The 17,084-nt window shown below is 39.0% G+C and overlaps 1 protein-coding gene across 1 annotated transcript; it reads right to left on the reverse strand.

Annotated features, from left to right (window-relative positions):
- Positions 1-3,788: 3,788 nt before the first annotated feature.
- On the reverse strand, positions 3,789-15,640 carry LOC104267038 (transmembrane protein 132B-like). The gene is made up of 4 exons (XM_009875177.1): positions 15,432-15,640; positions 7,420-7,693; positions 5,888-6,079; positions 3,789-4,943 (listed from the first exon to the last, which is right to left on the reverse strand). Exons 1-4 carry the CDS (start codon positions 15,593-15,595, stop codon positions 3,789-3,791), a joined length of 1,785 nt encoding a protein of 594 aa, XP_009873479.1. The 5' UTR covers positions 15,596-15,640.
- Positions 15,641-17,084: the final 1,444 nt, after the last annotated feature.

Below are 17,084 nucleotides of genomic sequence, written 5' to 3' on the forward strand. Positions count from 1 at the left end.
TTTGTGATGCTTTGAGCGGGAAGACACGTGAGCAATCCATGTGCAGGTGATTCTGCTGACTTAGTGCTCCCACGCTGCACGGGCACATCACCCTCAACCCAACTAGCAGATCACCCTGGCCAGTATAGACACAGAATGATTCAGTCAGTCTAAAAACCGAAAACATACATCACATGAACATTATGTTTATTTCTTCAGCAGAATCTGTTTCTTTCACAGTCTTTTAGCTTCTTTTCTGAAGAGTGAAGTCTTTCTTTCAGACATCTGCCTATAGAAAATAAGTGGGTTTTTTAAAGGGCACATTTAAAGATGAAGACTGAGGCTTGAATAACTTAATCAGCATACAAATTACACAGATATAAAAGTTCTCTTTCATTATCTTAACTTACAGTTTATTTGTACAGAATTCATTGTTATACATCTAAGACTTATTATATTGTATAAATATCTTGGGTGTGATGTATATACATATTCAGTGTTATAGAATCAGCAATTAATGTATGCATTTCACAATACACTATAGTGTATTTCAATGTAGTGCACATGATTTATATTTCAGAAAAGAGCGTATCCACTATGAAAAATCAGTATTTCATTCATAGGGTACTCTACCTTGAAATACATGGTTTTTTCTCCATTGTATAATGGACCGTTTGTATGTGTTATATGGCTGTAAAACTGATGAGTTAAGAAACAGCAGCTCAAAATGTTCATCTATGTGGTTCTATGTGAAGAGGAGAGCAGGGCACTCATTTCCCTAGTTTTTACTTAAATAAGAAAGAAGGTGTAGACAAGCCACATGGAGTTAGGCTCCAACGGCCAAATGAAATAAAAAGCTTTGCACAGATGAGAATTACGAGCTCTGGCTTTTCTAGTCTCTGTTTGCTGCTGTTCAGCTGCCACATATCACTCAGCTCTGATTACCAGAGCTGAGGGTCTGGCGTCAGCTTTATTTTTAAAGTTCACAAACCCTCCATGGACAGTTAACCCAGTCTTTGCTTACGGAACTTTTCGCGGGTGTCCCCTGGCACATGTATCGATGCAACACGCTGCCTTTCCTTGAGAGCAGGCACAGAAACTCGCTCACAAACTCTTCTCCACACGTGCTGTAAATCAGATGTACTGCTTGTTCATTATTGAATTACAGGTGTTGCTTTCCTGGGCACCTCCTGAAGCATAGTTCTAATTAGTCTATCAGTATAGTTTCTATTTTCTCTTTTAGGCATTTCTAGTTTTCTGCATACAAACATATATACTGTGCCTTTTGATCATGTGGCTACCTTTGCTTTGTGATCTCAAAAGCAGAGGCTCGTTTATCAATGTATAAATGCTGTTCATTTAACAGCAAGGTGGAATATTATATATTCCATGAATAAAATAAACTGTTTAAAAGTCATTAAAAAAATTCAGTGAATCGGAAAAATGGTTTGTTAAAAAAATAATTTTAAATTCAATTTACTTACATTTAAAGTATGTAATAATTTTCAAACCAAAATTTGAGATATTTCATTTTTAAAGGACGAACTCAGAACTACATTTTGCATCAAATACATTAATCTAAATTCTTTTCCTTTTGATTTTGAGAAGCATAAGTGCTCAAACCAGCATAAATCCAGAATAACCCCCTTATATTGGTGTTATTCCTGTTTTACTTCCCACTTATTTTATTTTGTATTGCCATTTTTCCACAGAACTTTCATGTAAAAAAAAAAAAAAGAGAAAGGTTACATGAATCTGCAGTTGTAGATTTTTCATTTCCTCTGATTTCAAGACTAATTTTTTTGTGGTTGATTTACACTCATTTACTATGGTGCAAACCATATTCTTGATTTATGGTTGGGCCAAATATGAAATAGCACATTGGGAAGAGATATTACATTCTAAAAGGGGATTTTCACATTGCTAGTAGTAAAGATCATAGCAGGAATTAATATTCCATTTAAAGAGGAGAGAATATTTGTTGAACAACCCAAGATTTCATTTGATGCACAAGTGCTGCATCCCTTACAAAACAGAAGCATCTCTGTGCTCTCTTACTTTCTCTACTTAAAATTAGATTACAACAGATGCCAGCCCCTCCCCACGCCGTTCGGTGCCAGCAAATATAAGTCTCTAATCACTTTTATAAACTAGGTGTCCTCACTTTCTAGTCTCACCATTAGAAGTCTTATATTTTGCAGTAGTTCTATTAAATATGTTTCCAGTTGTGGATTAGGTTCCAAATGCAGAATTTTCCATAGTTAAGGTTGTCTGGTCTGTTCTAGGATCAGAGCTGAATTACAAAATTCAAATCTGATCTTAACCTACCTAAAAGGTGAGAACTACAGTATGTAAGGCAGTTGTAATCGGGTTCTTGTGTTTATTGCACAGGATCCATCACAAGAATATGTGCTTTATTGTTTTTGTTAAGAAGCTTCTTTTTTTTCCCAAATGTAATTTTCCATTTTTTTTCAGTCATCCTTCAGTAAAAAAAAAATGCATGTAATGGACATGAAATGGCTGCTTTGACTCTCCATCATGTATTCCTTGTCAAAATTCGGAATAGTCATTTTATAATGTGCCCAGTGGGTCTTTTCTTTCCTTCTTCTTTTTTTAATGAATCATAGTGTAAAGCTTTTCTCTTTAACAGCCTGATGGTCAGAGATGTTTTAGACGAAGTCCAGGGCCTTAGCTGTGAGCATGCATTTCTTTGTCCTGCTAAACTCTATGATCTATGTATTAACTAGGACAGAATGACAGTGACTCCAAGCTTTCACTAAGAAATTTCCTTCTTATTCTAGGTGTTTCAATACCACATTTGACTTTCTTGTTCTGATAATACTGTGTATTGCCAACCAAGCCGCTGTTTCAGCAAAGCATTTTCCTTTGAAATACGTGCTGTTTTGTTGCAGGTTACTTTTTCATAGTAGCAATGACAAAAGTAGACCCAGGGCTACTCCTTTTTTTTTATTTTCCAGGGTTTATTATTGTATTTACAGTTCCCTGTAAGAAGATACAACCCTTTCCCAGTAAGAGTTCTAATACCTTTCTATGTTTCAAATACTAACGACCCATATACCCATATGGAAAGGAGAAGGATAATCAGTGATGAAGGCGGTATCTCTAGGGACAGATGCAGATGAATAGAAAACTTAAATCATTATAAATATTACTGTACTACACTTTGGTACAACCAGGGAGAAAAAAAAAGCATTGAAGAAAATATTTAATGTTCCCTAAGTCAAATAAAATTCATAAACAACAGGAAAAGAAATTAACCACATGAGGGTTTTCATATCTGTAAAAAAAGACGACGACTACTTGGCTGCATTGCACATAGGCAATAAAATTAGATTCATTCAGATCCCTTTTAAGTAAGCCTCGTTTCAGGCTGTAAGCAAGAAATGTCCACTGTGCTTTACAAAGGACGACGACTAGAAAAATCAATGCAAACAAACATCCCTTTCTTTTCTGATTTACCATTTATCATGAGAGATGACAAACAAATGAAGTCTTCTCTGAGTCTGAGCGTAGTTGTATTAGCATTTTGCTAGTACCAGGCAGTATACAAAAACAGCCACCACGTGTGACACCTCCAACACCTACGAGTAGCTGTTTTAGGGGCACATCCTGGTTTGTGGTGAAACAGGTTTAACTCAGCCAGCCTCTTGCACCTGCTCAGCAATACCAGGTTATCATCTCAGTACCTCCAAAGTTGGGCTGTCTTGTTCCTATTGCCGACTGGACTGACTGCTCCACCATCCATAAACAGAAGGCATAAAGGTGATTACAAACATAAGAAAGCAGTTTTACATATTGTCTTGCAGTCTTTCCATATAGTCCCTAAGTTCCTTGGAATCGCCAAGATTCATATCTTGGCATACCCATTTAATATTATCATCACTGTCAAATAGAATTGAGTTGGTGTAGGGGCCTCCATCCTCCGGCAGTATTGTTGTATATGAAGTGAACTTTACTCGCTTCTGCTTTGGCCCAGAAGGATTTATAGGTTCACTTTTAACTTCTTTTTCACAAAGGTACTCAGAGGATCTGAGGATATGATTATGAAGAGTCTTCTGAGAACTCCCATTAAGGAGAAAATTGCTTTCTTCAAACTGCATTCCTCTGTCAATCATGGTAGTGCACTCCTCTGACGGAAGTGAAATGTCAACTGGGTTTTCCAGCAGTTCAACCTCATTTCCAAGCCAGACCCAATCATGGGAATGAGGAATATTGCCTTGCTCACTCACAGCAAACCTTTTATGCCTGTACTTCCAAGCAAATGCCACACAGTTAATCAAAAAGACCAAGATTGCTAAGCAGAAAACACAGAGCAGGGCATACATGCCAATCTCCAAATCTGTTAACCCTCTTGAAGTCAGTGTGAGATCGCTGGGATTGTTTTCTCCTGGTATTTCTACTTGCGTAGGGAAACCTGTGAAGGCAGTTGGGTTATTCTGAAGCTGGCCATCCTCCAGGGACTCCTGATCAATGGCAGATATGAAAGTTGTGCTTTTGTTTGCATTGTCCTCATGACTGGACATGTCCTCATGGTTTTTGGACCATTCTTGTGCTGTCCTCTCTTGTTCTGCAGGTTTTTCTATAGAATTGCTTGCATGGTTTTTAAAATCTCTGTCGTCATCATCAATTTCATTAGTGCTTCCTTTTTGGTCAGAATCTTTTTGTCCAAATTTCACTTTGACACTTCCTTTCCCAACAGCCAGAATGCTCTTCCGCTTAGTCTTCTGACACGGCTCACTGATCACCATCTCAATTTTAATTAGAGGTCCTTGCCCATCCCCTTCCGCCACCACTGCGGGCCATTTGGACTGAAGGTTTTGGTGTGTAGACACAACCATCTCATCCAGTGAAGTAATAGTGATCGAGAAGTCCTTGGAGTCATAGATATCTAATGGCGTCACCGACCCATCACTGAACAAAACCCAAGCACTGACTATGGCTTCCTGAGGGGAGAGAGGACAAGAAAAGACAGAAAGTAAATGTGTGAACAGTAAGACAGCACATGCTAGTCAGTTGTTTAGATCTCTTTGACACTGGCAAAATAAACAGTTTAAATTTGGTTTATTTTGATTTAAAAAAAATCAAAATTTCTACTCTGCTTCTTATTTTCTTGCATATTCTCTAGACCTCTTAGGCATTTATCTCATCTTCAGGAGGTATCAAAAACATGGCCTTCTAAATTTAATAAAAGGTGCCAACCAAAAATAATGTGGCAATTCTTCTTTCTTCCTTAAGTGAGAAGCCTCTTTTGAATGCCAGGGCCTCATGATGAAAATAATAATATTTCCAAAATCCTTGTTAATTAATTGTATAAGGGACCTATAATGGGGAATTTCTGTAATACTGCAGTTCCAATGCTGTGTTTAATACAACTTGCAGAGCTGTTAGGTGTCAGAATGGTGTTCCCATTCAGCCCATTGAAACAAATGAGGTTAAGAACACATCTCAATGCAATATTGTAAATTTTCTGTCATGCTTTCAAATATACAACATTATGTGAAATATACAGAAGTGATTGTAGTCTTTTCTGGCAACTATAGAACCACTATTATTAAGGATGTTTTGATCAAAATGATTTGTCTTCTTACTGCAAATTACTAGTGCTAAAAAGAAAGTTACACTTCCTCTGAATTCTACAATAAATACAATATAAAAGATATATGTCATTTATTCTGTGGTCTCATCGAAAGCTATTTTATTCCACAGATTATAGACTTCAAAGTAAGTGCAAACTCTTCAGATTTCAGCAACGCAGATTGTGAAAACTTCTGTACATGCAGCCAAAAGTCCTTTGGGCTCAACTGTCTAAAATTTACAGTAAGTATCTTTTCCCCAGCTTCTGACTGTAAACAAATACATTAATTCTAGATAGTATTTTGGGTTGTACCTGTTTTGGAGTATGAAGGATATCATATGCAGAGGTGGTAGAAACGATAGCTCTCTTATTTCCTTTGCTGCTTTGTAAAGAGATGGACAAGCCTGAAACTAGTTGTACACCTAGATCTGTAATGGTTACACGGTCATCTAAAACTATGACGGTCTTCTCTGCCAAGATGGAATCGGAAAGAGGTGACAGAACCTTGAAAGGGAAAGCAAACACCTTGCATGAAACACCAACTGTGTTGTAATGCAAGAATAGACTTTAATTGGCATAGCACTTCGGATTAATCCTGGGTTTGTCACATCCATGGATAAGGTATAACTGATGTTTCCCCCAAGACATTACACTCATTCACTGCTAAATTACTACACGTTTTTAAAATATTGTAATAAAACAACCAAACACTTCAAAATTGCAGCTTCATCTCAACAATGGAGTATAGATTAAATTAAATGGATTTGTTCTTAAAAAACCCCAGACATTTCCGTATGGTCTACAAAAAACTCCTATGAATGTAGTTTAGTACAAGACATGGTGTAGGACACTGATTAACGCTAAAAGTCTGTAAGGGACTAAATAAGTGTACAAGGCTGGCTGATAGAAACTTGGCCTGATGCTTTTATAGGGGCAGAGGACCTGAATGGAATGAAAGTGAGATTTGCAAAGGGCTTTGAAAATCCCACTTGCTTCCTGTCTGCATTTTTCAATGCCAAAATAGTCCTCTCAGTTTGCTCTAAGACCTTGTTTCTAACAAGCTCAATAGGAGCATGTTTCTCCTGATGTTGGAAACAGCTGGTTCAAGCCCAAAATATTTGAGGTATGATTTGTCTAAACTCAGAACTAGCTGCCTTCTCCTCTTTTATAGTCACTGGAGTGAAAGACATGTTAAGGGCAGAATTCCCTAGACCTTTTTGTGATGTTGGTTTTAGGCTGAAAGGAGTTGAGCCCTAAAAGTACCTTAAACTTAGTGTGACTGGAACATTATGGATGTTTGCAGCTAATAAGAAGAGCTCCAGTGCTTGTATTCCTAGTTTTCATTAAGAAATACGCATGAAGTTGGAGAGACAGGTGGTGAAAATAAACACTCTGAAAGATTCCTGAAGATTATTTGTGTCCACATTACGTGTTTCATTTCTGAACATAAAAGGACTAATTTTACAAAGATGTTTAAACATATAAAGATGCATGTAGATCTTTGGTAGAATTTCCTAACTGGTTCATAAGGTCCCACTTCAATTAAAAGCAGCTAGCTGTCTGCATCATGAGACTTGCTCCACTGTTCAGAAAACGTCACTGTGGTGCTAGTCACACTAACATGGATAAATCCCTTCAGAAGTTTCACCTAAAGTTACCTTATGGAAGTGACAAACAGTAAAAACAAAAATCCATTCAAGCTTTCTTTTACATTTAGCATGCCATTTTATCTTTCAGCTTATATTTTCTCTGAGAGCAATTAATTTTATAAGCTAACGAGCTATTGTGTGTGTGTGCATCCAGAACTCTGGCTGCAGAAGATGCGGATACGCCCTGGGCTGTACCTGGACCGTGGTGATGCCGTGCTCACGACCAACCAGAACTCGGCCGTCTTGAAGCTTAGCGATCTTGGGTTCTTCTACCTTCATGAAATCAGTCACAAGGTCAGTGATGTCAAACTGCCACTCAGAGCCTAGCATATAGGTCAAGTGGCCTCCAAACTCAGAGGATTCAGCTACAAACTGTGTGAGGACTCGCACCATGGCATGCTGGTACTGGAGGGTACAACCTCTTCCTTTTTTCTCATCATCCTCTTCATCCTCACTGTCACGGGTAGGCCTGCAAATAGATCCAGCATTATCTGCATTGCAGTGATCTGCCTACAGCACTGCAGAGCCTCAGTTGAATGGTTTTTTTTCAATTAGATTAATGTTACCATCATCTGCTGCTGTTGGGGAGATAGGAATCCTGATTTTGGATGTGCAGGTTACTGAATCTGGGTGAGGTTCTTCAGTGCTGAATGATTTAAAACCTACCGTCACTTTGGTTAGTGAATTGTTTGCTTGAGTGGGACCTTCCAGCAACTTGAAAATGTATCTGTCATTGCTGAGACTTCAGTGGAACCACTTGTTCACCGCATCTCCAAGCAGCAGCTAAATCTTGCAGAGGGGTAAGGAAAGCAGTGTGAGATGTTTACAAGAGGGCAGTTCTGGAAGAAGCCCCTGTAGCAGCTCAGCAGCATCCCTTCCTCCTCTTCTGCCTGTAATATTTGTATCACTTGGCTCATCTCTTCAACACTACTGTAACACATTCAGGATCCCCTGCTTATGTAATGCCTCCTCACCTCATCCCACATCTTTGTCTCATAGGTTCGTTAAGCCCTCTGCATTTGAGAAAAATACCATGATTTCACCTTAAATCTATACAGTTCATGCAAGCGTCTGGTATATTTAGTCATGTGATGACCACACAGGGCTTCCAAAAAAGCAAATGAAGCACTTAAGCAATCATTCAGGACATCAGTGACTCAGATGTACAAACACCAAGACAGGCTGCTGAGACTGCCACTCACCCCACAGAAACAACTGCGGCATTGGACACGTTTTCGTCAAGATTTTCTATCTGTCCTCTTTGCAAAATGTAGGCCGTGACAGTACAACAGCTCTCCCTAAGCCTTATAGAAGGCATCACAGGGATTTGTACGTGATAGCGGTGCTGTAACACCTCGCAGAACTTTGTCTGGTATGAAACCGAGTTTCCCATCAATTTTTTTTTTTTCCTTTGCTATTGTTTATTCCTTAGGACAAACACGTGGATTCTCTTATCTCTCAAGTCAGGTATTAAGTGCTAGGTAGTCACACTTTTACTCATTATGCCCCCATGCCATGGAATTCATTGCACAGAAATAATTTGCCTTCCTCCTTTACTTATTTCTTGAGCCTGAAGCCAGCTCTGTAGCAAGGGTGGAAAATGCAGGGTAAGCCTCTTATTTTTCACAGTGTTTTGGGAAGTAGTTTTGTGTTTACTGTGTTCCTTTATCTTCTCCTTTGAAATACCAGCTATGAAAAACTATTATGAAGCAGAATTGCTTTTGTTATAAATTGTTTTATGACAAAGTTGGCAAACGGTAAGCTGAAAACAGATCTATGAAAAGCCCTTGTGCTCTTCAAAATGATATAAGGTCCTGGTGTCACAGAATCTAATACACTGGAAATACATTTTCGGTGCATCACTTGTTAGCTGAATATATATATGTAGCCTCAGGTTAATGCTATCTGGTACAGCATTTTGGGGTTTGTATGTGTAAAACAGTAGTGTCCATCATTAGTTGCTGAATAAAATAACATTGAATAACCACTGAATTGTCAAGAAAAAAACCCCAGGATCCTAAAATAGGATTTGCATTACACGAAGAAATTAGTCTTGCAGAATTAGACTAGCTGGCTGTTTCAGGTAAACTTTCAGTTGTTCTCTCCTTCCCAAGAGTCAATCTGGACTATGAGCTCAAGTCAGCCTGTCAGCAAAACAAAGAAAGTACCAGAAGGGGGATGTGCACAGAGCTTATGGGGCCCATGCCTACTCAGATTGCTTTTGACTGTATAATACTCTAAAAGAGTTTAAGAACTTCTTAGTGTTCCCACTTCCAATTTATTCCTGTATTCTGACCCTCTTTGACTCATCTAAACCATAAGCCCCCTCTGAATAATCTCAGACTTTGGGAAAACCAAGTTTAGCTCTGAGATTTTGGGATTTGACCCTCTTTTCGTAAGACAGACAGTAACATTAGTACCTGTGCAGAACTGGAGGAAAATGCACAGAAGCTATTCAGGTCAGAAGTACTTACGGGATTTTGGGGAAAAGAGCCACAGAACCAGTTCTCTTCTGGGAAAAAAAAAAAGACGCAGAACCAGTGTTCTGTGACTTGAAGAAAAATGTTCACATGTTCAGCATTCACACTGACTTAATTTTTTTTACACAACTCGGCTTTCCGTTTCTATTACACAACCAGATGTTTTACTCAGATCCAATGTATTACTGTTCCATTTATTTCTATGCTCGTTTATTTCTACTTTCACTATTTAGAACTGTAACTACTGGACTGTTCAGAAGGAAATATTTTCAAAACAACTTTGAGGGGAAGAATATTTCAGCCCCATACAGCTCCTAAATGTGAGTTGTGGGAAGAATGACCAGAGATAAGGTGAGCTGTGTAAGGGCACAGAGGGAGCACTCCTGCCCTTATTACCACGTTTAAGACTCTGGGCAGCCAGCACTACCAACCATGAAAAGATGACTCAGGTCCAACTATTGCCATGTGGTATCTCTAATAAACAAAAGTAAGGGCTCGGTTTCATTACAAAAACATTCATAGCTGTTCGTGTCTGTATCCTTCTCCTTAGAAATAAATGGGTTTTATTGTATGCAGATGTGGAACGTCAGAAAAGCATCCCTAAGCCCTTGAATGGGCAAGGCACTTTCTTGTGTCAGGACAAAGGAAAAAGAGAGGTGTTTGAATTTTCAAAACAAGCGTTGCAAGTCTGCTTTGCCAGGTACTGACTCACTCTCTTTCTGGTTTTTAAACAAATTATATCCATTTCTACTTCAAAGCCACAAATCCATGATTCAGTTAGTAAGTCAGAGTATTTCAGTGTTTTGTCCATGGGCACAGAAAATGTTTGCGATCCAATGAATTGCATAGGTCCCTTTAGAGTCTTAAACTTCTTGTTACAGGTTTTTCAGTAGGCTTAAAAGCTTTCATTAAGCAGTAAGCTCATTTTCTTTTTAAGACATATCCTCATGAATATAAGCTATTGCTGCATATTGACCCTTTGGCTATCTCCAAGGTTAGCTCTGTATATCTCCCAGAATCCTTCTTATCAGTCTTCTTGCCGCTTGACAAACTTGCCTGGAAATTTTTTTTGCTTTGCTAGAGTGAACCGAGGTTTCCAGAATTACATTTAATTTACATTTCACACGGAGAATGCCTTTGCCAGGGAGCTGTGTTAAAACAGCATCCCTGTTACAAGGGTGCCTGCTAGGACTGACCTAATCAGTGATCTGTCAACTTTATATTATAGACACTGTCTGTGAGCAGTTCAAGTATGCCACTTCTCATTTGCACCACCCTCAAACCAGGCATCACGATTTTGGGCCAGGAGCTAATTTTCTGTAAAAAATAAACCAAACATGCTAAAGAAATTGGGTTTTGCTGGTTTTGAATTTGTAATATTCACTACAAAGAGTCATGTATTTAGAAAACATTTGTGACACTCCTAATTAAAAAAAATAAATCTGTTTTGGAATCAAAACAAAAACCACTAGAAGTTGATTTAGCGGAAGCTATAGAAACAAGGTACATATAGCTTCACTCGGAAGTCAAGAAGAAACACAGTTTGAAAGCTTTACAGAACTTTAAAATACAGTCTAGCTATTAACAAAAATCTCTGTGGCCTTATCTCCATAGGACATTAAAGTCAATTAACTAACGGGTGTTCAATTTACAGTGTGTTCAGGCTGTGTGCAGATGTTGTTATTCACAGATGGAATGGTTTCATCCAGTTTCATGTGATCTGCCTTAAAGTATGGCTTTAATTCTGAGTGGCAGGGCTCACACAGAGGTTTAACTAAAGCAGTTTATCTTTTCCTGCATTTAACTCGGACTGGCTTTCTTGCTTTTGTCTCTAGTATTAGAAAGAATCACGGTAGAGCTGCCACCTAATTAACCATTAGTTCAAGAGACGGCCATTCCTAAGGACTGAGTTACCTCTGGTAAGTTTTGAAGGTTTATGCTACTCCGAGGTTTGCCGTCACCGTGACTCAGTGCTGGCTTTATCGGCTGCTGTTCAGTAGGGCCAGATGCTGGTAAAAGTCCAGGAAAATGTGTGCCTGATACTGAAGAAAATGCTGGAGTCATACTGTGTGATGCCTGCCTCCCGGGGAGCTGCGTGAAAACAATGCGCTGTCCCAGCTGCAAATATTTACTTAAATTAAATTTCCAGCTTGTTCTGTGAGCCTTTAGCTGTGCAGTTCCTATCAATGCAAGCTAAAGCCTCTCATCCCATGTAAATGTATGTGCATAGAGGTACTGCAGGAACTTCAAGAAGGAGGTAATTATTTTGCAGATGCATGAGGAATCAAAATAAATATTCCTGTTAGACTAGCAGAGTCTGCCTGGACCTCTTCTACACTCTAATATTTGACTTTAATTTAAATACACCTTTTGTTTGCTGAGATTGTGGGCTTTTTTTTGCAGCCCGTTGCAAGAGCAGAGTTTCTGTCAGCCCATGCTAGTTCAAGGACCAGGGACCATGCATTAGTCATGAGGTGCTCCAAGGAGCTGACTTTCATCTGGAAAGGGAGGCTGTTCACATCTGCAGTATCACAACTCAGAGATCAAGTTCTCTGGATAATAATAAAGATTTGCCATATATTTATGAAATTTGTATTACTGCTCTTGCATAGGGGAGACTTTTTTTCTGGTTTCTGGCACAAAAAGCAGCCTGTCTTTTATTTCTGTTCCTCTAGCAGGTTCCTGCTCTTACAGCAGTTCAGACCAGGTGAAAATCAACACAGTTCAAACTAAACTGGGCATGTGGCGTTTGTAAAGTTTTTGTCAAGACCCTGTCTTTTTTTATCGCTCTGTGGAAATTATTCAAGAAGTTAAGTAAGCAAACATGTCTGTAATCATATGTATTTTACAATTACAAACATGACAGGGTTTATAGGGAGAAGCAATACATTTTATTAGGTTAACAAACATTGCTGGAAAGAACAGATGTGATTTGGGGCAGAAATAGAAGCAGCTACGGTCAGATGAAGAACATCTATGCTGAGGCAGTAGATTCACAAGCGTTTCTTTTGTCGACAGCCCCAATAAAAACATTTAAAGGATTATTGTTAACTCAGTTATATTTTGCCATCTGGTTCAGCCCCTCAAACAACTGAACCAGGGCAGCCACACTGAGCAGGTGGGAACGAGGCCAGAGGAGAAGAAGGGATGTTGGGAGGTTGCTGCAGTGTCTCTGCACGATCCCTAGATGAAATGCTCAAAACTTTTACATTCTGTATATTGATGAATTACTTTCTAGTAATGTTTAGTTTTTGCCAAGACAAGGGAGCGATGTGATCCCAGTGGACAGGAGGAAAGTAGAAGATTGTTTTGTCTGTGGTGAGGTGAGGAATGAAGAAGATACAACTACAATCCTTCCATGACTAAACCTGAGGACAGGGATGCAGTTTCAGTTTATCTGTGGGACACGTTCAGCTGAACCTAAATTTAAAAATGCCCAAGCATACTGCCAGAGACTTTTGAAGGATGCCCTCTTCTTTTCAAATTGGTTTTCTTTAAGGATAGATATAAAAAACCCTCAATTTGTAAATACTAGCTCTTACATGAAAATGAAATTGAAGCAATACACTGCTGTGGCTACTACACCTGCTGGGGCATGCTTGGATTTTGGTTTTTTGAAAGATGAAAACATTCTCTCTCTTTCCAAACCTATTCTCAGGTGTCACACAAGACAGCCTTCTCGCTGTACAGCACTAACGCTGTATGAAACCCATGGGGCAGGCACTGTGAGGAATTGCAGCCTGCACCTTTGTTGAGAATAAATGAATGTGTCCACCTGGCTGTGGCACTGAATGAGAGTTGAGGAAACCAACCTGCAGCTCCTGACTGTAGTCCCAATGTCTTTTGTGCTTAAGGTCACCACTTAAAAACTCATCAGAAAAATTCCCTCATGTTTAGGATATTGGGAAATGTGTGGCTATGAAGGCAACAGAAGTGTAAACAGATGAAAAATTAAAGAGACTTTTTATTCAAAAAAAAAAAAAGGAAAAGCCCCTCTACCTCAGGTAAAACCCATCCAAATCTAAAAAGGAAAATGTAAGAACTTTGTGTATGAATTAAATGTCTGTGTGAGTACAATTAATGCTAGTCCTAGACTGCCTGTTGATTTAGAATACCCCCCCCCCAAAGTTAAAAGAAAAATCCACATGAATGCTCTATAAAACAAGTAATAATTTCTTTCTAGCTGAAACCTTTCCTCTTCACTTGGGCATGGACTGCTGACATGCACCGTCACAAACTACCAGCTACAATTCTGGGGAATGATACCATGTCCATACTTTTCCACCCTTCAGGGAAAATGCTCGCTGACTATGTGCCAGCCCTTCTGAGCAGCAGCAAACTTGCACCGCTTGCCAGCTTGCAAACAGAGCAGGCTCTCAGACCGTTATCTTTATTTCAGCTGGCCAAATAAATCACAACTAGACACCAGGGGGTAAATTTCCAGCACTCTGTGTAATGGGTTTAAAGTCAGAATGTCCACGACCGTTAACCACTGTTGAATGTCGAGATCACTGAGCTTGCTGCTGGAAGTTTATTCCTGCAATAAACATCAATGGCCTAATCCTGCAGCCATTTACTCAGCAAAATCCCTGCCACAAATGGCAGCTTTGCCTTTATCACTGAAGCAAAGACACCGATTTCTCTTGTGCCAGAGCCTCACAACTTCTTCTGTCGTAGCCAGGAAAAATGTCCACGTAGCCAAGAGGTAAATGAGCCTCCTTCTTTGGGACTCATTGCCTGAGTATCCTGTAAATTGTGTCCTATTACCCTTAGTTTGATGCCCTCATAAAGTGTTAGGTAATTCTGCTCCACCTCTCTCTGGGCTCTTTGAGGCTCTTCCATAGCTGAGATATTCTCCTGGGCAAATCGAGTGTTTTACCTAGAACTGCCACAGCATTTAGCATTGTGGTTACTGCTGCCAGAAAGGCTTTTTCACTATATTATAAATTTGAGCTGGTGTCATGTTCTCTGGTAGTATTTTTCAACTTAGCCTGAAATCCACCAATAAAGCAGTGTTCCTGGAAGTTCTTAATCTTGCAAATTGTCCAAATGTTGGTTATTCTAGAGTGGGTCTTTTCAGTAGGGAATCATGCAAATGGAGCTGAAAAGGCCCATCCTCTCCCTCTCTTTTTTTCCCCACATTTCTCCTGGTAGAATCCATTCATCGGAATATAGTCTGTAATAGGAACACAAGTATGTTTTTGCCTAATTTGTATCTGCTAAGTAATGCTTCAGCCCGGTCTGCTGTACGGTGCCTCTGCAGAGGGACTGAATAATCACCCAAAGTCATAGAATCATACAACGGTTTGGATGGGAAAGGACCTTTAAAGATCATCTAGTCCAAAGCCCTTGCCAGTGCCCAGTGACCCAATTCCCTCCTCAGCCATATTTTATTTAGCACTGTTGAGAAAAACTTAAGTCCTGGCAGTGCTGAATATCACACACAAACACAGCGTCGCGTACATCAGAGTGTGTGATATGATTTCCCGAGATTGTGGAATTGATCAATGCTCCAGGCAAAGCTGCTGACTTTTAAATTATATAGATCAGGATGAAGTGTAGCCTACTTGTACCGTTGTTGGATGTTTTAATGAAGGCTAACACAGCCTGTAAAGCTAATTTTAGACAGGAGAGTTTAGGTTCTGAGAAATGCTCTAAAAATTTGTTGTGCTCTAAAATCAGAGGCCTCGGGCAGGTATCTGGGCTATGGCAATGCTGAAAGCATACCTTTTATTGGAGGTGACGGGTATCCTCCAGCCTTTGATCTGGCTAAGCTCTGTATCAGAGATCTCTATCTGCAGTGGGAGCCTTGGAACCCACACCGTCACTTCTAATTGGGTGGTAAAATGCTGGTAAGTGAAGTTAACAATAGTATCCACTTTGCTTTTCATTTCCTTGCCATTAACGAAGATGGAGTCACATCTGTCAGAAACCTTAAAAAGAAAAAAAAAAGAAAAAGAAGAAAGATTAATTAGAAAATGAATAAAAGTTCATGAGGAAGCACAAGGAACGACACATCAGTCCAAAGACAACAATGATAATCTGAGTCACGCGTATTGCATTTTCAGTTTTCTAATTAGTAGCAAACAGTGATAAATGGACCCCAGGGAAACAATTTTGCTTTCCTCAATGGATACTACTCAAAACCACAAAAATAATTTAATGATGTTATATAACCTATGTGAATCTTTTATATTACGCACATTAAACTCTTCATGAATCAAACTCCATGTGCATCAAAGTTTATGTTTACAACTTGCTTAAAGAACGTCAAAAAAATGGGGCCATATGTTGGTAAGAAAAAGACTGACTCAGAACCATAAACCAGAATTCTTTCCTTTTTCCTTGAGCAGTGTAATGCTGAAAGACAAAGATCCCCTTATGGCTCATGAGCAGAAATGCAGCAGAAGCATTAATTTTTAGAGCTTATCAGTAATTGTTTTAGCAAAATGCTTTGTGTCATTAGACGAAATTACTGCCAAACTACAACTGATCTACTCTCTTGGTCTCAGGGATCCTTTGGCACAAAATCGAGGTCCTGAGCATGGATCTCATTTTATAAAGCACGATGCAGCAATGCATTTGACCTACACCCCAGAAAGACAACTCCTTCTGCATGAGGTACGTTTTTTAACTATATTAATGAACATTTGTGACTGTATACTTTTAGAGTTTATATACATATATATATACACACTCACATTTAGGTTAATGTATAAGATGTTTATACGTGTGTATATACGTACCTGCATAGGCACGTGTATTTGTATCTATATACAGGTTTGCATTCTGCTTTGAAGCAAGACAGAAGTGATAGTCTCCAACAGAATCCATGTACTGTGGCTTTAATCTTTTAAAACCATGGCTTATGAGATGTAGTTGTCTTACTGAAATGGACTTTGTTCTCTTGTCAGGACTGTTCTGTGTCACGTTGTATAATGCACTGGGACTCAGATCTGAAGGATTCTGGCTAAGCCAGTGATTAAATTCTGGTTTACTGGAGTTACTGAGGTAACTCATGTAGACTTCAGTGGGAAATATGGAGAAACACAGGTTGGTTTTGCTCTGCAAACGTACCTAAAATCTTTTCTGATGTTAACAGGAATTAGGGTTTGCTGAGCCAAGAAAAATTACAGAAAATCTGTAGCAGTCTTTTTTCTTTTCACACAAAGACAGTCCTCTCATATAATTCTGAAATTAACTTTGTCCTGCTTTAAATCTGATGCTCTTGAGCTCTAACATGGTATATTGCTGTTAGATGGACAACACCCAAGTTCTCCTATAGTATGGAGCACATTTAAATAACAAATTTTTGCCTTAATGACTCTTATTAATGCTCTTATTAATGCTTTTAGGATTTATAGGCAATTTGCCTAAGAA

This window comes from Apaloderma vittatum, unplaced genomic scaffold (genome assembly GCF_000703405.1).
Source record: "Apaloderma vittatum isolate BGI_N311 unplaced genomic scaffold, ASM70340v1 scaffold17258, whole genome shotgun sequence".
Taxonomy (NCBI): Eukaryota; Metazoa; Chordata; class Aves; order Trogoniformes; family Trogonidae; genus Apaloderma; species Apaloderma vittatum.

Excerpts from the sequence above, each read along its gene's own strand:
- LOC104267038 (XM_009875177.1), bottom strand. The coding sequence starts at position 15,595 with ATGAAAAGCAAAGTGGATACTATTGTTAACTTCACTTACCAGCATTTT. Across the intron at positions 7,694-15,431 it reads CCCGTCACCTCCAATAAAAG|GCCTACCCGTGACAGTGAGG; the intron begins GTATGCTTTCAG and ends ATCTATTTGCAG. Across the intron at positions 6,080-7,419 it reads ACGGCATCACCACGGTCCAG|GTTCTGTCACCTCTTTCCGA; the intron begins GTACAGCCCAGG and ends TTCCCTTTCAAG.